This window comes from Bos mutus, chromosome 18, assembly GCF_027580195.1.
Source record: "Bos mutus isolate GX-2022 chromosome 18, NWIPB_WYAK_1.1, whole genome shotgun sequence".
Classification (NCBI taxonomy): domain Eukaryota; kingdom Metazoa; phylum Chordata; class Mammalia; order Artiodactyla; family Bovidae; genus Bos; species Bos mutus.
Genome location: NC_091634.1, coordinates 2,621,173 through 2,645,477, shown reverse-complemented (window position 1 = coordinate 2,645,477; position 24,305 = coordinate 2,621,173). Strand labels below are relative to the sequence as shown.

General features: G+C 39.7%; 1 protein-coding gene across 1 annotated transcript; it reads left to right on the top strand.

Moving 5' to 3' along the window:
- Positions 1-1,268: 1,268 nt before the first annotated feature.
- Positions 1,269-24,097, top strand: ZNF614 (zinc finger protein 614). The gene is made up of 5 exons (XM_005905078.3): positions 1,269-1,426; positions 16,538-16,745; positions 19,261-19,387; positions 19,878-19,973; positions 20,309-24,097. Exons 2-5 carry the CDS (start codon positions 16,731-16,733, stop codon positions 21,823-21,825), a joined length of 1,755 nt encoding a protein of 584 aa, XP_005905140.3. The 5' UTR covers positions 1,269-1,426; positions 16,538-16,730; the 3' UTR covers positions 21,826-24,097.
- The last annotated feature ends 208 nt before the right edge of the window (positions 24,098-24,305 follow it).

The following is a 24,305-nucleotide window of genomic DNA, read 5'->3' as shown; positions in this document are numbered from 1 at the left end:
CAATTCTTTGGTGCTCAGCTTTCTTTATAGTCCAACTCTCATATCCATACATGACTACTGGAAAAACCATTTTCCTTATTTATACTAACAATCTTTAAATGTTATATACTGTTATACTGAGTGGATAGCCCATAATTTACCAAAGCATCTTTACAGTACACTTAGGCTTTTCCTTTGTTTACTACAAAAGCCTCTGTGGTTAGTAAAACTTTTTACCAAATAAATTGTTGGAATTAGAATTGCTTGGTCAAAGAATGAAAAATTTAAATTGGATCTAGGTTGCCTTCTAAAAATCTTTAAACCCTCTAGAATTAAACTTCCCATGCCTACATAAAAATAACATTTTAAAGCATTGTTTTTTTTCATTTGTGAACTATGCCAAGTATGATAATTGCATTATCTTATAATTTTACATTCTCAAATGCCCCACTGTCACCATTTACTTTTTAAAACACGTAGTTCACACATTTTCACCTCATCCCCTTACCCACTAGATGTCGTTATGTGTCCATTAGCTTTTTTTTTTTTTTTTTTTAATCGAGATGTACCTTTAGCTATTACCCCTGGTTTAGCCGGTGGCAAAGAGGCGGACACAACTGAGCGACTGAACTAGAGGTAAACAATCTGCTTGAAATGCAGATGCCCAAGGTTCGATCCCTGGGTCTGGACAGTCCCCCGCAGAAGGGCATGGGAAGCCACTCCTGTATTCTTGCTTGGAGAATCCCATGGACAAAAGAACCTGGCGGGCTACAGCCCATGGGATCGCAAAGAGTCGGACACGACTGAAGTGACTCTGCATGCACACCTCTACAAAAGCTGTTAATTCTAATAAACTACATAAGCCTTTACCCACCCCACATTTAACTGCTGTCTCCACAAACCTAAGATTATAAGTGACCACTACTTTTGTCAACTCAGTGGCCGCTGCCTCTCCAGAAAGGTATCGGCTTCTATCTTTAATCTTCCCAAGTCACCGGGCGCCTGAGCCCTTTCCGTCGTACGGACACCTGCCTTCTAAGATGGCCGCGCCCGTCGGACTCCAGCTCTAAAGTTTTTTTTCCTCAGGCGGCTGAACTCGCCACGTTGGCCTTGGAACGACATTGACCTCTGAAATCTTAACGCAGTTAGTACAGAATGGTTGGTTATTCCTTGCAACCAGGAGGTAAAAGCATTTAGGGTGCCAGGAATGATTTCAATTTCTTCCCACGGCCTGTCTCGTCAAAAACGCCGAGGTGGGTGGGGCCATGTTACGTCATAAAGCGGAGTCTGCTGACGGAATCCGGAAATCCCGGCAGCGCTCCAAGGTCGTCGGCTGATAACCTGAACCAGCAGGTAGGCGTCCCGAGGGACTGTGAAAGCGTCGGTAGAGAAAGTGGGCTCCAGCATTCTGTTGCTGCCAGTGGTGTCTGGACGGGTTTGGGATCAGGTGAGTCGGGTTCTGGGCTTGTATTCACGGCCTGTGGGGTCTGTGAAACCGGAGCATGTGTGAAGGACCGTAATTGGGATTTTATTTAGATTCGGCCTCAGAGACTTCTCGGAGTTAATGATGAGGCCTTTGGCAATCTGTGATTCAGAGTCTGAAGAAATCATTGACCGAAGGTCCGACTCAGTCAGGGTTTGGATCGCTTTGCTTGTGGGGCTCCGTGATTGCGAACTGTGATGAAAGTTTGTATCGGTGAACGCGATGTCTCGTCCTGGTTAACCTGCGACTTTGTTAGAGACACCTGGGTTAGGGGCTGTCGCTTGGTTTCCTGGTCATGTTTGGAGTTTAATCTGGCATTTAGATGGCCTGGTGGGGGCTTTCAGTATTTGAGGAGGCCCGGGGTCCCTGGAGAATCCGTAGGCTCAGGGTCAAATGCCGTAAACAGACTTGAAGACTGCATTTCCCCAGTTAATCCGAGTACAATTCTCTCCTTGTAGTCTGTCCTCAAGGACCCTACTAAAAACTTTGGCTCCCCGCATCACCACTGTTCTCACCGTCCTCACCAATTTCAGTGTGGTTGATGTAGTTATAAATTTACTGTTTTTAATGTAATCTAATATAGTTTCCATTCCTCTTGCCTCCAGGTTTATTATACTTTTGGATATTTCCGCTTAGGGTCATTCTTACTCAAGTAAAAGCTTCTCCCTTACCCTATATTCTGTTCTGCAGTGCGAATTTTTTTAATAGGCGGTTTTATATCAAAGGAGATTTTTTTTTTAACATTTTGGATTATCTGTGTAAGCATGATAGGTGACTGTATCACTTAATTTCTCTGTTCTCAACATATTTACATCTGAGATATTTATACTTTTTAAAAATAGTTCCAGTAGTATCAACTCAGGTTGGTGAACCACTGGCATGGTGTGTGGAATCAAATGTATTCATTAATGGAGGTAGTGTTGACATACAGTATTCAAAAGTATTCGATTATAATTTCATTAATCCATTTTGACTTTCTGATTACTTTCTGATTCTACCACTTCACTTAAAAATTTATGGCGCCTTTTTTTTCTCTCCCCGAGATTTCTGGCTACTTTTATTTCTTGGTGAACTCTTTTCCTTGACCTTTTTTGGAAATTTCAGTTGATGGGTTCTTTCTTTGGTTGGTTTGGTTTTTTTTTACTGTAGAAAAGGAAGTCTTTTTTTAATTGTAGTTTTATTTGCTGAAAAGTCACTAAGTACAAATATACACTTCAGTACTTTGAATTTCTAGAGTTACACAGTTCAATTTTAAAACGTTTCTCACCCCAGAAATTTTCCTTGATCCTCTGTGCACTCAAATTTCCACTCCCATATACTTATGAAAGTGTCAACACCATGAAGACAGTGAACATAACCTGTCTTCTTGAGAAGTTTCATTGTGTTCCTTTTAATCTCTGCCTGTCATATTCCGCACACCTCCCCAAGCAACCACTGATCTATTCAACCACCAATCTATTCTACATTACAATAGGTTACTTTATATTTTTAAAAAGTTTATGTAAATTGAATCATACAGTGTACATTCATTTTCATACTAACTTGTTTCATCAGCATTCAGTTCAGTTCAGTCGCTCAGTTGAGTCCGACTCTTTGTGACCCCATGGACTGCAGCATGCCAGGCCTTCCTGTCCATCACCAACTCCCGGAGTTTACTCAGACTCATGTCCATTGAGCCGGTGATGCCATCCAACCATCTCATCCTCTGTCGTCCCCTTCTTCTCCTGCCTTCAATCTTTCCCAGCATCAGAGTTTTTCCCAATGATTCAGTTCTTCACATCAGGTGGCCAAAGCATTGGAGTTTCAGTTTTAGTATCAGTCCTTCCAATGAATATTCAGGACTGATTTCCTCTAGGATGAACAGGTTGGATCTCCTTGCAGTCCAAGGGACTCTCAAGAGTCTTCTCCAACACCACAGTTCAAAAGCATCAATTCTTTGGTGCTCAGCTTTCTTTATAGTCCAACTCACATCCATGCATGACTACTGGAAACACCATAGCCTTGACTAGACGGACCTTTGTTGGCAAAGTAATGTCTCTTTTAATATGCTGTCTAGGTTGGTCATAACTTTTCTTCCAAGGAGTAAACATCTTTTAATTTCATTGCTGCAGTCACCATCTGCAGTGATTTTGGAGCCCCCCCCCCCAAATAAAGTTAACCACTGTTTCCCCATTTATTTGCCATGAAGTTATGGGACTGGATGCCATGATCTTAGTTTTCTGAATGTTGAGCTTTAAGCCAACTTTTTCACTCTCCTCTTTCACTTTCATCAAGAGGCTTTTGAGTTCCTCTTCACTTTCTGCCATAAGGGTGGTGTCATCTGCATATCTGAGGTTATTGATACTTCTCCCGGCAATCTTGATTCCAGCTTGTGCATCTTCCAGCCCAGCGTTTCTCATGATGTACTTTGCATATAAGTTATAAGCAGAGTGACAATATACAACCTTGACGTACTCCTTTTCTTATTTGGAACCAGTCCGTTGTTCCATGTCCAGTTTTTTTTTTTTTTTAATATAAATTTAAATTGAAGGTTAATTACTTTACAATATTGTATTGGTTTTGCCATACATCAACATGAATCCGCCGCGCATGTACACGTGTTCCCCATCCTGACCCCCTCCCACCTCCCTCCCCACACCATCCCTCTGGGTCATCCCAGTGCACCAGCCCCAAGCATCCTATATCATGCATCGAACCTGGCCATGTCCAGTTCTAACTGTTGCTTCCTGACCTGCATATAGGTTTCTCAAGAGGCAGGTCAGGTGGTCTGGTATTCCCATTTCTTTTAGAATTTTCCACAGTTTATTGTGATCCACGCAGTCAAAAGCTTTGGCATAGTCAATAAAGCAGAAATGGATATTTTTCTGGAACTCTCTTGCTGTTTCAGTGATCCCACGGATGTTGGGAATTTGATCTCTGGTTCCTCTGCCTTTTCTAAAACTAGCTTGAACATCTGGAAGTTCATGGTTCATGTATTGCTGATGCCTGGCTTGGAAAATTTTAAGCATCACTTTACTAGCGTGTGAGATGAGTGCAATTGTGTGGTAGTTTGAGCATTCTTTGGCATTGCCTTTCTTTGGGATTGGAATGAAAACTGATCTTTTCCAATCCTGTGGCCACTGCTGAGTTTTCCAAATTTTCTGACATATTGAGTGCAGCACTTTCACAGCAATATCTTTTAGGATTTGAAATAGCTCAACTGGAATTCCATCACCTCCACTAGCTTCCTAAGGCCCACTCGACTTCGCATTTCAGGATGTCTGGCTCTAGGTGAATGATCACACCATCGTGATTATCTGGGTCGTGAAGATCTTTTTTGTATAGTTCTGTGTATTTTTGCCAGCTCTTCTTAATATCTTCTGCTTCTGTTAGGTCCATACCATTTCTGTCCTTTATTGAGCCTGTCTTTGCATGAAATGTTCCCTTGATATCTCTAATTTTCTTGAATATTTTGAAATTCATCCTTATGTGTATCCACAGTTCCTTTTTGTTGGTTTGTATTCCATTGTGGAAAGGAATGATTAGTTCATTCATTAATTCACCTGTTGGTGGCTAGTTGTGTTTCCAGTTTTTAGCTATTACAGATAAAGCTTCTGTGAACACTCATGTTCAAGTCTATATAATATGTTTGTCTTTCTCCTGAGTAAATTCCCAGGGGTTGAATGGCTAAATCCTGTGGTAGGTGTATATCTAACTTTTCAAGAAACTGCTAAAGTGTTCTCTGAAATGGCTGTACTTTATATCCAGGAGAAACAGATGGGTGGCTGTTGGGTGTCTCCACATTTTGTATAGTTTTTCTTTTTAATTCTAATAGGTATGGAACAGTAACTTGTGGTTTTAAAGTTTATTTAGCTAGTGATGGCTAATAATCCTGAGCATTGTTTCATGTGCTTAGTGGCCATCCATATATCTTCCTTGGAGTATCTGTTCAAGTCTTTTGCAATTTTCTTGTGTTTTCTTATTGATTTTTGAGAATTCTCTGTATATTCTGAATACAGATTCTTCCTTTACCAGTTACTTGCTTTTCAAAGATTTTCTCCTGGTCTTTGACTTGACTTTCAATATTCTCTTTAACAATATGTTTTGAACAGCAGAAGGATTTAGTTTTTATGTAGTCCAGTGTCTAAACTTTTTTTAAGGACTTATTCTTTTGATGTTGTACCTAAGAATCTAGGTACAGCTACACCTAACTACAAATTCAGAGGATTTTCACCAGTTTTTTTCTTCTAGAAGTTTTGGAGTTTTTTGGGCATGTTCATTTAGGTTTACTGTTATTTCATTATGAAATATGAACCTATTATTCCATTAGGCTTATTATACATTTTGAGTTATGTATCTGGTGTAATGTATGTGATAACTTACGGTGAACGATGTCAGATTTGTGATCTCCAGAAAAGAAGATTTAGCTTTGGGACCAGAGACCAGGCTTGATCACTCAAGAGTTTTTGTGTAGCAGAGTTTTATTAAAGCAAGAGGACAGAGAAAGCCTCTGACATAGATATCAGAAGGGGGCGGAGAGTGCCCCCCTTGCTAGTCTTGGCAAGAGAGTTACATACTTTTTTCAATTGGTTATTATAGTAAATCAAAAGAATGTCTCAAGATTGTAAAGATCTTATCAGACCCACTCCCACAATTTCCATGTTAAGATAATGGGATTAGAACTAACAATAGAAAAGTCTTACCAGACTCTGCCATCATATACATTTTAAGATGACAGGATTAGTCAGAAGATTCTCAAGAAGGAGAAACATGTCCTCAAGCAGGATACATTGTTATGTTGACTAAGACAAAGCAATATAGAAAAAAAGCCTTTGTCCTTTTCTCCTCCTTCACAACTCCAGACCCCTGTCTCTTCCTCTGGGACCCCAGACTTCTTATCAACCTACCTAGGAATTGACTCTCATATGGATCCAAATTCCTTTCTTTTTGATATAAATGTATGTTTGTTCCAGAAAACATTTGTTGAAAAGGCTTTTCTCCACTCTATTGTCTTTGCTCCTTTTTAAAAATGTCAGTTGCCATATATATGTAGGTCTTTTCTGAACTCTATTCTGCTCCACTCATTTGTCTACATTGACATGGATATCACCCTGTCTTGATTACTGTTCAGTTCAGTTCAGTCGCTCAGTCATGTCCGACTCTTTGTGACCCCATGAATCGCAGCACGCCAGGCCTCCCTGTCCATCACCAACTCCCAGAGTTCACCCAGACTCACGTCCATCGAGTCGGTGATGCCATCCAGCCATCTCATCCTCTGTCGTCCCCTTCTCCTCCTGCCCCCAATCCCTCCCAGCATCAGAGTCTTTTCCAATGAGTCAACTCTTCACATGAGGTGGCCAAAGTACTGGAGTTTCAGCTTTAGCATCATTCCTTCCAAAGAAATCCCAGGGCTGATCTCCTTCAGAATGGACTGGTTGGATCTCCTTGCAGTCCTAGGGACTCTCAAGAGTCTTCTCCAACACCACAGTTCAAAAGCATCAATTACTTCAGCGCTCAGCCTTCTTCACAGTCCAACTTTCACATCCATACATGACCACAGGAAAAACCATAGCCTTGACTAGATGAACCTTTGTTGGCAAAATAATGTCTCTGCTTTTGAATATGCTATCTAGGTTGGTCATAACTTTCCTTCCAAGGAGTAAGCGTCTTTTAATTTCATGGCTCCGGTCACCATCTGCAGTGATTTTGGAGCCCCAAAAAATAAAGTCTGACACTGTTTCCCCATTTATTTCCCATGAAGTGATGGGACCGGATGCCATGATCTTCGTTTTCTGAATGTTGAGCTTTAAGCCAACTTTTGCACTCTCCACTTTCACTTTCATCAAGAGGCTTTTTAGTTCCTTTTCACTTTCTGCCATAAGGGTGGTGTCATCTGCATATCTGAGGTTATTGATATTTCTCCCAGCTATCTTGATTCCAGCTTGTGTTTCTTCCAGTCGAGCATTTCTCATGATGTACCGTGCATATAAGTTAAATAAGCAGGGTGACAGTATACAGCCTTGAGGTACTCCTTTTCCTGTTTGGAACCAGTCTGTTGTTCCATGTCCAGTTCTAACTGTTGCTTCCTGACTTGCATACAGATTTCTCAAGAGGAAGATCAGGTGGTCTGGTATTCCCATCTCTTTCAGAATTTTCCACAGTTTATTGTGACCCACACAGTCAAAGGCTTTGGCATAGTCAATAAAGCAGAAAGAGATGTTTTTCTGGAACTCTCTTGCTTTTTCCATGATTACTGTAGCTTGATATAAATTCTTGAAGTCAGGTAGTGTCAACCCACCAACTTTGTTCTTTTTCACAGGTTTTTTTTTTTTTTTTTTCTGTTCTAGACCTTTTACACTGCTATTTGTATTTAAAGATCAGGCTGTCAGTTTCTACAGAAAAACTTCTGAAATTATGACTAGATGGAATTGCATTTTTAAAAACTAAATGGCCTCATATAATGAGTTGGGAAATATTCTCTTCAATTCTATTCATGAATGATCTATTGAATGTATATAATGCATTTCATATGTAAAATCAGTTATTGGAATTATTTTCCGTTTGAGACCATGATGAATAATGTTGCTACATACATTCAGGTACAAGTTGGAAATGTTTTCATTTCTATTAGATTCCTCTGAGTGGAATGACTGGTTCCTAAGTATGTGTTTTACAGAGTTTCAAACGTGCCTATACCAGTTTACCATTATTGTATGAGTTCTAATTTCTCCTCATTCTCATCAGCATTTACAATTATTAGTCTTTCTATTATCATCTTTCTAGTTGGCATGTAGTAAATTTCACCGTCTTAGTTTCCCTAGTGACAAGTAACGTTGATCATCTTTTCATGTGTTTATAGACATTCATAGGTCTTCTTTAGTGTAATATCCAAGTCTTTTCCCTTTTTTTTTGCATCCAGGAAAATGATTTAATTTTTCCATTTGGCCAAATCTTCTTTTGTGTTCTTCATTAGTATGTATTCTAAAGTTTTGTTCCTATTTTTCCACATTTATTACTTAGTATTGGTTAGTGTTAGATATTTTTAAGTGACATATTATCTACTTTCCACTCTTAATGATTCAGATCATATACATAACAACATCTAATGATTTCTGCATATTAAGTTTTTAATTCCAATGCCTTACCAAATTATAAAATCACTGCAAATGGTGACTGCAGCCATGAAATTAAAAGATGCTTACTCCTTGGAAGAAAAGTTATGACCAACCTAGATAGCATATTCAAAAGCAGAGACATTACTTTTCCAACAAAGGTCCGTCTAGTCAAGGCTATGGTTTTTCCTGTAGTCATGTATGGATGTGAAAGTTGGACTGTGAAGAAAGCTGAGCGCTGAAGTAATTGATGCTTTTGAACTGTGATGTTGGAGAAGACTCTTGAGAGTCCCTTGGACTGCAAGGGGATCCAACCAGTCCATTCTAAAGATCAGCCCTGGGTGTTCTTAGAAGGAATGATGCTAAAGCTGAAACTCCAGTACTTTTACTTTGGCCACCTAATGGGAAGATTTGACTCATTGGAAAAGATCTGATGCTGGCAGGCATTGGGGGCAGGAGGAGAAGGGGACGACAGAGGATGAGATGGCTGGATGGCATCACCGACTCGATGGACATGAGTTTGAGTGAACTCTGGGAGTTGGTGATGGACAGGGAGGCCTGGCATGCTGCGATTCATGGGGTCACAAAGAGTCAGAAACGACTGAGTGACTGAATTGAACTGATTAGTAGTTACTCAGTTGATTTTCTTAGGTTTTCCATATATACAATTATATCATCTACCAATAGCAATATTTATTATACCCCAACTATTTCTTTTTTATCTAACATAGTCTATGGGTCCCAGAATATCAATCCCATAAATTCAGAGACTTTTGTTACTTTGTTATCTGCTTTGTTACAAAGAAGAAAATGAAATAGTGCTTGTCACAGAGTATATGCCCACTAAATATTTGAATTAAATGAACTCCAGTATAATGCTCAGTAACAGTACTGACAGTGGGCATCTGGTCTTGTTCCTGACTTCAATGGGAATGTCTGATTCAAATGTATTATTTTTTCATGTTAAGTATCTGCCTATTCCTATTCTTTTGAGCATTTTTATCTGAAATGTTTTTTTTTTTAAATTATTTATTTTAATTGGAGGCTAATTACAATGTTGTGGTGGGTTTTGCCATACATTGATAGGAATCAGCCATGGGTGTACATGTGTCCCCCATCCTGAACCCACCTCCCTCCCCATCCCATGTCTGGGTTGTCCCAGTGCACCGGCCCTGAGCGCCCTATTTCATGCATCAAACTTGAACTGGTGATCTATTTCACGTATGGTAATATACATGTTTCAATGCTATTCTCTCAAATATCCCACCCTCGCCTTCTCCCACAGAGTCCAAAAGTCTGTTCTTTATATCTGTATCTCTTTTGCTGTTTCGCATATAGGGTCATCATTACCATCTTTCTAAATTTCATATATATGTGTTAGTATACTGTATTGGTGTTTTTCTTTCTGACTGACTTTGCTCTGTATAATAGGCTCCAGTTTCATCCACCTCATTAGAACTGATTCAAATGCGTTCTTTTTAATAGCTGAGTAATATTCCATTATGTGTTTGTATGTACCACAGCTTTCTTATCCACTTGTCTGCTGATGGACATCTAGGTTGCTTCCATGTCCTGCCTATTGTAAACAGTGCTGCGATGAACATTGGGGTACACTTGTCTCTTTCAGTTCTGGTTTCCTTGGTGTGTATGCCCAGCAGTGGGATTGCTGGGTCATAAGGCAGTTCTATTTCCAGTTTTTTAAGGAATCTGCACACTGTTCTCCATAGTGGCTGTACTAGTTTGCATTCCCACCAATAGTGTAAGAGGGTTCCCTTTTCTCCACACCCTCTCCAGCATTTATTGTTTGTAGACTTTTTGATAGCAGCCATTCTGACTGGTGTGAGATGGTACTTCATTGTGGTTTTGATTTGCATTTCTCTGGTAATGAGTGATGTTGAGCATCTTTCCAAGTGTTTGTTAGCCATCTGTATGTCTTCTTTGGAGAAATGTCTGTTTAGTTCTTTGACCTGTTTTTTGATTGGGTCATTTATTTTTCTAGTATTGAGCTGCATGAGCTGTTTGTATATTTTTGGGATTCTTTGTCAGTTGCTTCATTTGCTATTTTTTCTCCCATTCTGAAGGCTGTCTTTTCACTTTGCTTATAGTTTCCTTAGTTGTGTAGTTTCCTTCTTTCAAGGAAACTATCCAAGTCTTTCCCCTTTTCTAAAAATGGGTTGTTTGGTTAACAAACTGAGTTTTTTGAGTTGTTTGGCTATTGTGCATAGAAGTCCTTTATCAGATAAATGGTTTGCAAATTTTCTTTCTCAACTTGTAGCCTACCTTTTCCTTTAGCTTTATAGTGTCTTTTGATGTGCAAAAGGTAATACAAGTCCAGTTTATCAGTTGTCTTCTTTTATGGTTTGCTGATACGGTGTTGTGTAAGACTTCTCTGCCTAACCCAAGGTCACGAGAAATTCCTCATGTATTTTCTGAAAACTGTGTGTATATAGATATAAATAGATAAGGATATGACTTTATATTTTAAGAGCAGTTTTAGATTCACAGTAACATTGAGTGGGAAGTGCAGTAGGGATACTGAGAGAGTCAATTCCTAGGCAGGTTGATAAGAAGTCCAGGGTTCCCCCACACACACACCCACTGACCCTGAGGAGGAGAAAGGGGTCTGGAGCTCTCAAGGAGTAAAGGACAAATGTTATTTTCTACATTGCTTTGTCTTAGTCAATATAACAATGTATCTTGAGGGTATGTTTCTCCTTAAAAGAACCTTCTGACTAATCTTGTTATCTTAAGATGTATGTTGTGGGAGTAGGTCTGGTGAGATCTTTCTATTGTTCTAATCTTGTTAATGTAAGATGTATGTTGTGGGAGTGGGTCTGGTGAAAGTATATAAGGCCTTAATAAGACTAGCTAGGGGGCACTCTGCATCCCCCTTCGGGTGTCTATGTCTCTCCCTTTTCAGACTTGAATAAAACTGCTACACAAAAGCTCTTGAGTGATCAAGCCTGGTCCCTGATCCTGAAGCTAAATCTTCAGAGATCATGAATCTGACATCGTTCACCATAAGCTATGAATACCATACCTCTGTGCCCCAACATATGCAACCTTCCCCATTGTCAGCATCCTGCCTCAGAGTTGCCGGGGTCCAGCCCCGGCTGATCCAGGGTATTCGAAGGAGAGACGGCATAGGCGACCTATTTACTTAAATATTTATCAAAGATATAAAGAGTAATAGAATGAGGATAGCTCAGTGAGGAAATTCAGTGGAGAAAAGAGGCTGAGTAGCTTGGTTTACGCGGGAGACCAATAAAACTTCAAGACAAGAAATTTGCACCACTTACGTAGGCCGCAGGCATCCTTCCGTTCTCCCGAAGGAGAGGAGACAGTGAGGCCTCCCGGGTCGGATCTTAGAAGCCCAGGCATAATTAGCAAGCATGGCGGGTTCCGTGCTCCAGATGGAGACTCAGCCAGAATGTGGGAGAGAGAGCGACACGGGGAGACCAAGTTTCCGTGAACAAGGCCCGCACTTTATTTTCCAAAGTAGTTTTTATACCTTAAGTTGTGCATAGAGGATAATGGGGGAAGGGGTGGAGTCATGCAGGGACAGCAGTTCCTGGTCCTAATCGTAGCCAGGCTTTCAAACTTATCATATGCAAAAGTTCAGGTGAATTACATCATCTTCTGGCCAGAGGCCTGTTAACATTTTAAGAAACTTCTCTTTCTCCGAAGGTGATTATTCCAAAGTCAGGCACCAGCCTCCGAAAAAGCATTGGACAAAGCTGCATTCCTATAGGGCAAAGGTGAGGTGGGCTCAATCAAGAAAAGAATTAACTCAAGGGTCCAAGGTTACAAACATTGAGGCCACTATTTACATTTCTATACACCCATTATATCAATCAATACACTGCCAAGGACACAGTGGAATTTCTAATCAATCTTTTAACTACTCAAAGGAATCTGTGTTTAGACAGTTTAGAACATCTCCTGCCTCTCACAGTTGGGAGGCTCTGAACAATCACATGTGGCTGGAAAAACCTATTCAGGCAGGCTAGAGGATTTCCAAAGGAGTTAGTAGGTTAAACACTGTCACACCCAGGAATTATTAACTGGAGCTGTAAGCTAACTCTTTTTTCAGAGAGAGGTAGTGGGGGACAGCCCCCCGTAAAGTCAGAGGTGTAGGTGAAAGCACAAAGCAGAAAGTAGGCAGACTCTGGTTTTGGGGGTAGATGCTCGAGAATTTCCAGGGGGACTCCTGAGGCTCGATCCCACCTTTGCGTATGCCGAGCCGCCTTCCTCATGACCTTTGTCATGGGTGGAGCTCCTCACGCTGGCTCCCGGCAGTGACAGAATTCCAGTTGAGCTATTCCAGATCCTGAAAGATGATGCTGTGGAAAGTGCTGCACTCAATATGCAATATGCACTCAATATGCAATATGCCGGCTCCCGGCACAGAGTGGTGAATTTGTTACAGTCAGTTTATGTACTGACTCATTATCACTCAAAATAAATAACTCGCATTAGGGTTCATTCTTGGTGTTATATGTGTTTGTGTCTTGGCAAATGTAAAACGACATGTGTCCACCCTTTAGTGTTATACAGAATAGTTGTACTGCTCTAAAAAAGCCCTCTGGATTCTGCTTGTTCATCCTACCTTCCCTCCAACTCTTGGCAACTACTGATCTTTTTACTGTCTCCTTAGCTTTGCCTTTTCCAGAATGTCATTTACAGTAGTTGGAATTGTATAGTGAATAGCCTTTTTACATTGGCTTCTTTCACTTAATAATAGGTATTTTAGGCTCCTTGTTTTTTCATGGTTTGATAGCTGATTTCTTCTTAGTGCTGAATAATGTTCACTCATTGGATGGATAAGTTTGCGATATATACCTAAGATCAGGTTTCTGTCCAGACATACATTTTCAGAGTATATATACAGTTTTGTAGGAAACTGCCAAACTGTCTACCAGAGTGGCTGTAACATTTTGCCTTCCCATAAGCAATAAATCTGTTGCTTCATGTACTCTTCAGCATTTGGTGTAGTCATTATTTTGAATTTTGGTTGTTCCAATAGGTAGGTAATGGTATCTCATTGTTCTTTAATTTGTTATTTCCTAATTACATATGATGTAGTTTCCCAATTACACATTTTCATTTGCTTATTTGCTATCTGTGTATCTTCTTTGGTAAGGTGTCAGTTCAGGTCTTTTGCCTGTATTTGTGTTTCCTTATTGTTGAGTTTTTAAGAGTTCTTTGTATATTTTGGATAGCAGTCCTTTATCAGATATATCTCTTGCAAATGTTTTCTCCAAGCCTGTGGCTTATTTCTCAATTTCTGGAAGTAGTTTGTATTTTTAGCGATTACATTTAAACTTATTATCTATTATTATTTAACTGGAGTTGGATATTCAGTTGTTTCAGTATATTTGTTGGAAAGACCATCTTTTCCCTCATTGCTCTAATCTTGCACCTTCGTTGAAGATCATCTGACTGTGTTGTTGTTATCATTCAGAGGCTAAGAAGTGTCCAACTCTTTGCAACCCCATGGGCTATAGCCCACCAGATTCCTCTGTCCTCCAGTATCTCCTGGAGTTTGCTCACATTCATGTCCATTGAGTTGGTGATGCTGTCTAAACATCTTATCCTCTGTCACCCCCTACTCCTTTTGCCTTCAATCTTTCCTGGCATCAGGGTCTTTTCCAATGAGTCAGCTCTTCACATCAGGTGGCCAAAGTATTGGAGCTTCAGCAACAGTCCTTCCAATAAATATTCAGGGTCGATTTCCTTTAGGATTGACTGGTTTGATCTCCTTGCTGTCCAAGGGACTCTCAAAACAGTCTTTTCCAGCATCACAATTCATAAGTATCAGTTCTTTGGCACTCAGCATTCTTTAATTTATATAGGCTAACTCTCACATCATTTCCTGGCTGCAGTCAGCACCTGCAGTGATTTTGGAGCCCAGGAAAAGAAAATCTGTCACCACTTCCACTTTTCCCCCTTCTATTTGTAGTAAAGCGATGGGAGTGGGTGCCATGATCTTAGTTTTTTTAATTTTGAGTTTCAAGCCAGCTTTTTCACTCTTCTCTTTCACCCTCATCAAGAGGCTTTTTAGTTCCTCTTCCCTTTCTGCCATTAGAGTGATATCTGCATATCTGAGGTTGTTGATATATCTCTTAGTAATCTTGATTCCAGCTTGTGGTTCATCCAGCCTGGCATTCATTCAGTTCAGTTCAGTTCAGTCGCTCAGTCGTGTCTGACTCTTTGCAACCCCATGAACTGTGGCACGCCAGGCCTCCCTGTCCATCACCAACTCCCGGAGTCTACCCAAACCCACGCCCATCGAGTCGGTGATGCCATCCAACCATCTCATCCTCTGTTGCCCCCTTCTCCTCCTGCCCTCGATCTTTCCCAGCATCAGGGTCTTTTCCAATGAGTCAGCTCTTTGCATCAGGTGGCCAAAGTATTGGAGTTCCAGCTTCAGCATCCGTCCTTCCAATGAACATCCAGGGCTGATCTCCTTTAGGATGGACTGTTGGACCTCCTTGCAGTCCAAGGGACTCTCAAGAGTCTTCTCCAACACCACAGTTCAAAAGCATCAGTTCTGCTCTCAGCTTTCCTTATAGTCCAACTCACATCCATACATGACCACTGGTAAAACCATAGCCTTGATTAGACGGACCTTTGTTGGCAAAGTAATGTCTCTGCTTTTTAATATGCTGTCTAGGTTGGTCATAATTTTCCTTCCAAGGAGTAAGCGTCTTTTAATTTCATGGCTGCAGTCACCATCTGCAGTGATTTTGGAGCCCAGAAAAATAAAGTCTGACACTGTTTCCACTGTTGCCCCATCTATTTGCCATGAAGTGATGGCACTGGATGCCATGATCTTAGTTTTCTGAATGTTGAGCTTTAAGGCAACTTTTCACTCTCATCTTTCACTTTCATCAAGAGGCTCTGGTTCTTCTTCACTTTCTACCATAAGGTTGGTGTCATCTGCATATCTGAGGTTACTGATATTTCTCCTGGCAATCTTGATTCTAGCTTGTGCTTCCTCCAGCCCAGCATTTCTCATGATGTACGCTGCAAAGAAGTTAAATAGCAGGGTGACAATATACAGCCTTGATGTACTCCTTTCCGGATTTGGAACCAGTCTGTTGTTCCATGTCCAGTTCTAACTGTTGCTTCCTGACCTGCGTGCAGGTTTCTTAAGAGGCAGGTCAGGTGGTCTGGTATTCCCATCTCTTTCAGAATTTTCCAGTTTATTGTGATCCACATTGTCAAAAGCTTTGGCATAGTCAATAAAGCAGAAATAGATGTTTTTCTGGAATTATTACCATGGCTTTAAAGTAAACATTGAACTAGATTAGTATAAGCATTCACCATAATTAGCATAGTATATTCTAATTCACACCATAAGCATTCACCACATGATTAGCATAGACTGTATGGCCCTAGCCTCTCAGGTAAACAAAGCCATTCTTAATCAGGCCTGACATTCTGAAGGCTTAGAGGTTTCCTCCCAGGAACTAAGGGCAAAGCTCAACCTCTGTTGGGCAAGGTTAATCCTTTTAATACACAAAGAGAAGTAAGACAACCTTAAAGATCAACTTCATGGTATCCTCTTGAAACTGAGGTGTGTGTACCCACTGAGCATATAAAACTTTTTGAAGTGGTGCAAGGGTACACGTGCATTTCACAGATGGAGTATCCAGATTCTTGGAACCTTCCGTGTGTTCTCTTCCATAAACTTGATCTGCCCTGAGCTTTCATCAGGCTCTGAGGCATCATGCTCTGCCTATGCTTTCCCTCTTCCCCTTTAATATTCATGCCACTTCCTCTTTCCATAAGAAAGCCACACCTTTCACCCATTCCTAACCTTGTCTTATTGTATCAGAGTATGAAAGCCTCTAGGTAGCAAATAAAGGAACAGCTGGAAATACTGAGGTCCCTTTAAGGATAAGTGCATATCCACAGTGACAGTGTTTGGGCCAAGAGGAAATGTACACTCAAAGTCAGTTTGCTTTTCGGCCCACAGGTCCAGGCTCTCCAGGAGAAAGAGTGATCAAGTCAAGGAATTAGGGAAGAAAGAGGAGGTTCTTGGAGTTGGATATCATCGTTCCAGGGGACATCTTTAAGTGAATGCCAAGATTTCTGTCTTTAAGAATGACACAGTAAATGCAGAAGAGACAGAAGTCAGAATCCATGTTACTATTTCCTGAGCACAGAAGATGATCAAGGCCCAGGTGATTTTTTGTTATATCTTTCCTTTATTGTCTAATAGATTTGTGGTAAGCTGAAAAAAATAATAGCTCAACTAAACAAAGTATTAATTGGGGATGATTGGGTTCTGGGGAGAAATTAATTTGGACTCTGAATTTAGAATCAGGACAAAGTGAATCAGGAATGTATTGTTCATAGGGATCACATCAAATGACTAGTATTAGAAGAGAATGTGTGACTGTGGTGGAGCCTGTGGATTGCATCAGCTGTCACTTTTTATTATCTTAGCAGACATCACAACCAGAAAAACATGAAAAGCTCCATGATATGTGTTGACTATGAGGAGAGAGCAGATCATTTCTCTGGGGGATTCAATGGTTTATGTCACTTAAGTATATGGAGTGATACTCCTAACAACATTGCTGACTCTGAGGGGCTCCTCCCTGGCCTGGTACCAATCATGCATGTAAAAGAAAGATGAATGCAATTTACTGAAGAGCATTACCTATATAGGTATATAAAATTCCGTGAGTTTCATAATCATACTCAAGAAAGCAAGTTGTAAGATAAGTAATGAACAACATGATGGCTATAGCTAACACTGCTGTATGATATATAGGAAAGTGGTTAAGAGCAAATCCTGAGTTCTCATCACAGGGAGAAAAGCTTTTTCCTTTTCTTTTTGTTGTATCTACGCGAGAAGATAGATGTTGACTGAACCTGTTGTGATAGTGATTTCACAATATATGTAAATCATATCATCATGCTTTACATCTTAAATTTATATGGTGATATATGTCAGTTATTTCTCAATAAAACAGTCATTGGAGTTTGATAGAAGTGAAATATTTAACCTTTGAAATGAGAAAATAACATAATCCAACCTATGTTTTGGTGAACAGTGGTGGAGATTCTGAGTTTGAGAAATAGATTCAGCGTGAAATATGCAAGCTTCACTGATAATAGCTCAGTACTCCTTGACCATGATCCAAGACTCAGCTGGGGATGGATACACTTTGAGTTCACTTACATAGTTACTGGCAGAATTCATTTCCAGAAATCAAATGAGAGCCTTAGATTCTATCTGTCTGCTCATGTAAGACCACTATGAGTTCCTTTTCACATGGGCCTCCCAACGTGCCATCTTGTTTCATCAAAGTCATCAACAGACAGATTCTGATAGCAAGATGGAAATCATATATATAGCCTAATTTAAAAATGCATGTCTTGATTTTCCTGGTGGTTCAGAGGTTAAGACTCCACACTTCCATTGTAGGGGGGCATGGGTTCAAGCCCTGGTCAGGGAACTAAATCCCACATACGCAGACCAAAAAAATATATATATTAAAATTGGTATCACAGCATTTTTGCTGCATTTTGTTTTTTAGAAGCATTTCAGCCCATGCTCAAGGGAAGGGTACCTCGTAGGGGTGTGAATACCTAGTGTGTAGTAAGGAATTTGACTAACTTTTGTCCCTAATTTCTGGGAGGTAATCTCTAAAGCCTTGGAATTACCCGTGTGTTAGGAGTGTCTTGTTTTTCATCCCAGACCACTGCAACCACACTTTATAGTTTATGTATGAGGTGACTCATGTGGGCCCTAGAGGATTTGTGCTAATAAGACAATTCAAGGCGAGGGCTGTCCAGCCCCAAAGACCAGCTGTGTGAATAGAGGGTTGTGGGGTTCAGCCATGTGGTCAGTGATTCAGTAAATCATACATATATAAGGGAGCCTCAATAAAAATTCTGGACACTGGACTTTAGGTGAGCTTTCTTGGTTAGCAGTACTCCTGAGTACTGTCATACAGTGTGGCTGGAAGGAGAGAATGCTGCCCAGGACTCTCTGGAGTCCTGTGTTTCGGTACCAAGTGACTTCATGTCTGACTTTTTGGCACAAAAATCAGAACTTTGAAGATAATATTCTATGTTTTTTGAGTTCTGTTGTAGGTCATCTATCTTTTGTGTCTGGTTGCTTTTATAGTTCCCTTTTGTATTTGTGTATTATAGTTTTAGTCTGATGTCCCTACCTAGAGATTTCCTGCTTGGAATTTGTTGGGATTCCTGAGCCTGGGGTTTGGAGAGTTTAATCAGTTTTGAAAATTTTCACCTTTAGATGTTGAGATACTGATTCATTACTATATTTTTTCTTTGTTTTTGTTTTCAAATCTTCCTAATCAACTTATTTTTTTTCTTTGCTGCAGATGTATCTTGTATAGTTTCTGCTATTTTTTACATGTATTAAAAACATTATCTTGTAAATTTCAGATGTGGAGTCTGTTCAGAGTTGATTCTTATATTGGCTGTGAAGTTTCATGGTAATGTAGGACTGTTTTATTTGTCCTGATGTCATTTGGATATTATGCAAATAGGTAGGTGCTAAAATGTATACATAGAAAGATAGGATTTTGTTTTTAACTGAAATGTATTTGAGAAAAGTATATTGATGCAGGAGGTATGGTGAAAATCAGAATAACTTCTCTCATGTTTCTTCCATATTGATGAAAGGAATTCACATCATACAGGACTTTATTATTACAGGAATTGCTGACACTGGAAGATGTGGCTGTGGAGTTCAACTGGGAGGAGTGGCAGCTCCTGGATTCTGCTCAGAGAGACCTATACTGGGATGTGATGTTGGAGAACTATAACAATTTGGTGTCACTGGGTAAGGATGACTCCCAGTGTCATTTATGAGTGTCGAGTCACTGGACTTTTCTCCATCACCTGATGAAAGCTTTGCAGTCCCTGTGGTCTTCCAAAGAGTTAGATGTTTTTGTTCCCTGTCTGGCTCCAAAGAGGTGTAATCTCCTGTACCCTGAAAGAGAACATTTGCTTTGCATACAAGAAATTTTGTTTCTAAAATGCAGTATTCGGCACAGGTGGAGGTAAGGGGAGAGGGAGGCTTAAGAGAAAGGGGGTATATATGTATCCACATAGGTGATTTCACGTTGTACTGCAGAAACTAACACAACATTGTAAAGCAATTATACTCCAATTAAAAAAGTAGAATCCAATAAAATGTGATATGCTTAATAGGAATCCAGTAAAGTTAAAAATCCAGTAAATGTTAAATAAATAAAATGCAGTATTTTCCCATCTTGACATACCATAACCCAGTTCTTGCATCTAAGTCTTTTATCATTTCTCATGATCAGGATATCAAGGTACCAAACCAGATATGCTTTCCAAGTTGGAACATGGAAGAGAACCATGCATAATAGAAAATGAAATGCGGAATAGAATTTGTCCAGGTGAGTGAGTTAGAATCAGCAATGGGAGTGACCAAGGAAGTCATATTCCAGTTTTTTCTAGAGAAGGAGTCACAGCTGTGAGGGTGACTGATGCTCAACAGCTGTTCGCCATATTCATCTATCCAGATGAGAACTCTTTCTGGGTATTTAGCTTTAAATATATTCCTTGTCTCTTTTTGGATCTGATATTCATTCACTTCCTCATACATCTTTATACTTTTATACTGGGATTACATGGTAGATAATAAAGAGCACCCCCACACACCATGTCATTTTTTAAGCCTTTCATCCCATACCAGTCTCATGAAATAATTTATCATTTCCTTTTTTCTTAGGAATCCGGAAAGGTGACAGTTATTTGCCAGAGCACTCTCGAAACCAAAGATTTCTGAAGAGCATGCAACAGTGCAGTGAACAGAATGCATTTAGAAAGAGTGTTCATCTGAGCAAAACACATTTCACCCTAATTCAAGATCGTATATTTAACTTACATAGAAAAGCTTTGGAATCAAGCTTAAGTTTAATTAACCAGAAGAGCAGCTATGGAATAAAGAACCCTGTGGAGTTTAATGGAGATGAGAAATCCTTTCTACATAGTGATTGTGGACAGTTGTATTCTGGAATTATATTTCCTGAAAGTACAGAACACATTAGCGCTCAATTCCAATTCCTTAAGCATCAGAGGACTCACAAAATAGAGAAATCTCTAGCCTGTGTTGAAAGTGAGAAGCCATGCAGCAGGAAATCTCAGCTTATTTCTCATGAGAGTGTTCATACTGGAGAGAAACCCAGTGGGGGTAATCCATGTGAGAAATCCTTCTCCAGAAATGTCACATTAACTAAACATCAGAAAACTCAAACACGAGACACACCCCACTTAACCAGTGAGCCCAGCAAAGGCTGTACTGTGAAGAGCAGCTCCCCTGTACATCACCAAACCTGCACAGGAGAGAAAGCCTATGTATGCAGTGAGTGTGGAAAAGGCTTCACCATGAAGCGCTATCTGATTGCACATCAGCAAACTCATAGTGGAGAGAAACCTTACGTATGTGGTGAATGTGGAAAAGGCTTCTCCGGGAAGAGTAATCTCACTGTGCATCAGCGCACCCACACGGGGGAGAAACCCTATGTATGCAGTGAGTGTGGGAAAGGCTTCACCATGAAGCGCTATCTTGCTGTACACCAGCGAACTCATACTGGAGAGAGGCCATATTTGTGCAGTGAATGTGGGAAAGATTTCGCTGTGAAGAGTAATCTCACGGTACACCTGCGATCTCACACAGGGGAGAAATCTTACATATGTGGTGAATGTGGGAAAGGCTTCACTGTGAAGAGTAATCTCATGGTACACCAGCGAACTCACACGGGAGAGAAATCTTACCGGTGTAACGAATGCGGGAAAGGCTTCACCACAAAGCTCACTCTCATTATACACCAACGAACTCACACAGGAGAGAAACCCTATGAGTGCAATGAGTGTGGTAAAGCCTTCAGTCAGAAGATATGCCTCATACAACATGAGAGGTGTCACACGGGAAAGACTCCCTTTGTATGTACTGAGTGTGGAAAATCCTATTCCCACAAGTATGGTCTCATTACCCATCAGAGAATTCACATAGGAGAGAAACCCTATGAGTGTGATGAATGTGGAAAAGCCTTCACCACAAAGTCAGTACTCAATGTCCATCAAAGGACTCACACAGGAGAGAGACCATATGGGTGCAGTGATTGTGAGAAAGCCTTCTCCCACTTGTCAAATCTTGTGAAACATAAGAAAATGCACATCAGAGAAATGGGTAGATCCAGTCAAGTTGGAAATGCTTTTAACAGAGTCCCAGATCATTTTTTATGAGTGAACCAAAGCCCCATTAATGCAATGATTGGGGAAATGCCTTCTGTGACAGCTAAGACTTTAAGCATCAGTGCTTCCAGCAGAGCAGAATGTAGTCATGGGATGACCTGTTGTTATCAGATGGGGGACCATGAGGAGATGAAAGGGTTTGCCCCAGAGATAAATCCAGTGAATATCGTGAATGCAATAGTGCCTTAATGATCCTACCTCACATTTTCTGTTAGTGAAAACATGTTGGAAAAGCCCTTGATACGTTCAGGGTGGAGATGCCTTGGGAAAAACTTTCTGGCTTCATTACATGTCTGAAAAGTATATATTCCATATACACTTGGACAAATTTTGTGAATGCAGAGACTAGAAAAGTCATCAGTGGGAAGATAGACTTTATTATCAGGGATTGTTGTTGATCATCAGTGAACTCATTGTAGAAGTATGATTTAGAAAAGAAAAAAGAAATACGATGACCATGGGAATGTCTTTACCCAGAAAGAAGACCTCAGTGAGTGTCAGAGGTCACACTGGAGAAATATTTTTAAGAGGACAGTATATATGGCAAGATTTCAGTGAAGCATTCTGCTTCATCATTTGTCAGGGAATCACATAGAAATTAAAACTTTTAGGAACATGCTAAAGGTAGAGTACCTTTAGTTAAATATCAGTGGGCTTACAAAGGAATGAATTTTTATGAAAATAATAAATGTTTGAGTGCTTTTTGTTACAAATGTAACCTCATCAGACATCAGATGATGCACCTGAGTCTTGTTTCTGATTTCCTTGTGAATAATTCCATAATTTTGTGTGTGTTTTTTTTTTAAATGTGGACCATCTCCCAACTCTAGTTGAATTTGCTACAGTATTGCTTGTTTTTTTGCAAGGGATGTGAGATCTTAGCTCCCAAATCAGGTATCAAACCCACACCCCCTGCATTGGAAGGCAAAGTCTTAACCACTGAACCACCAGGGAAGTTCCAGTAATTCCATAGTTTTAAATAAAAGTTGTTTGCTTTTATCATTGTTACTGCAAGTGTTTAAAAAAGGAAATGGAATAGGTACACACATTTGCAGCTTGCTTAACTAAGTTTATAAATAAAACCAAATATTTTATAAAACCACCTTCAAAGTTGTTTTTATAAAATGGATAACTTGAGATCATTTTTAACTTATAAGAAAATGCAAAAGTAGTCCAGAAAATTCCCTCGTATCCCTTATATAACTTATCCCCGTAAAAACATTTTATGTAACCATTAACTCTTAACCTTTGGAATTTAGATTTCCCTAGATTTTTTACATGAATTTTTAAATAGTTTTTTTTGGAATTCTAAGCTGCTTTATTACATTCATAGATTTTGTGTAACTGCTATCTCCAGAATGTAAAACTTTAATCAACACAGACACCCTCAAGCTACCTTCTTAAGGTCACTCCTTCTATCCAAACCTACCTCTGGCAACTATGTGTCAGTTTTCCATCAATATAATTTTGTCATTTATGAAATTAATTTTTATAACCGGATTTTAAACATTATGTTGTATTTATTGATACAAATTTATAATTTTTTATTAATAAGGGCCATGTAATCTGTTTTTGTCCCTCAGGAAATTGCTCTTAAGACTTTTTTGAGTTGAATTGCTTTATTTTTATTACTGAGTAGTATACATTATTGGATGTACCAGTTTGTTTATCCATTCACTCTTCAGATAAGTTTGTATTGTTTCCTGGTTTCAACTTTTATAAAGAAAGGTGCTATACATCTGCATCCAGGGTTTTGGATGGACATAAATTTTCATTCCTCTGTAATATATATTCAGGTGTATGATTATTGGGACATAAAGAAAGTTGTGTTTAGCTTTAAAAGAAACTACCAAACTCGCTTCCAGAGTGACTTTACCGTTTTACATTCTCACCAGCAGTGTATGATATCCACTTGTTCCACATCCTCTCTGGCATTTGGTATTTTAAGTGTATTTTAGTCATTCTGCTAGCAACACATGATTCAATTGTTCATCCTTACCAGCACTTGGTATTGTGATATGTTACATTACCCATTCTATTAGGTTTGTAGTCATATCTGATCTTGAGCTTGCATTTCCCTCATAGCTAATGATTTTCAATCCTGTTATTATTATTGGACTTATAACGACGTTTGTACCGTTTGACGACCTTCACCATTTCTGCCCTCCCACCCTTCTTTCAGCTTCTGGCACACAGTCTGTTATTATTTATAAGTTTGGGTTTTTGGGGGGAGGTTTCTACAAATAAAAGAGATCATAGAATATTCAGCTTTCTTAGCTTGATTTATTTCACTTAATATCCCTCATGGTTGCAAATGGAAAGATTTCCTTCTTTTTATGGTTGAATTTCTTTATCCATTCATCTGACAATGAACACTTAAGACTGTTTCCATGTCATGGCTGTTGTAAATAACACTGCCCTGAACACTGATTGTAACAACATATCTTTTCAAGTTAGAGTTCTTATTTTTT

Bases quoted from the DNA above. Each gene is read 5' to 3' on its own strand.
- ZNF614 (XM_005905078.3), top strand. The intron at 19,388-19,877 runs GTAAGGATGACT...TCTCATGATCAG, and splicing joins TAACAATTTGGTGTCACTGG to GATATCAAGGTACCAAACCA. The intron at 19,974-20,308 runs GTGAGTGAGTTA...CTTTTTTCTTAG, and splicing joins GCGGAATAGAATTTGTCCAG to GAATCCGGAAAGGTGACAGT.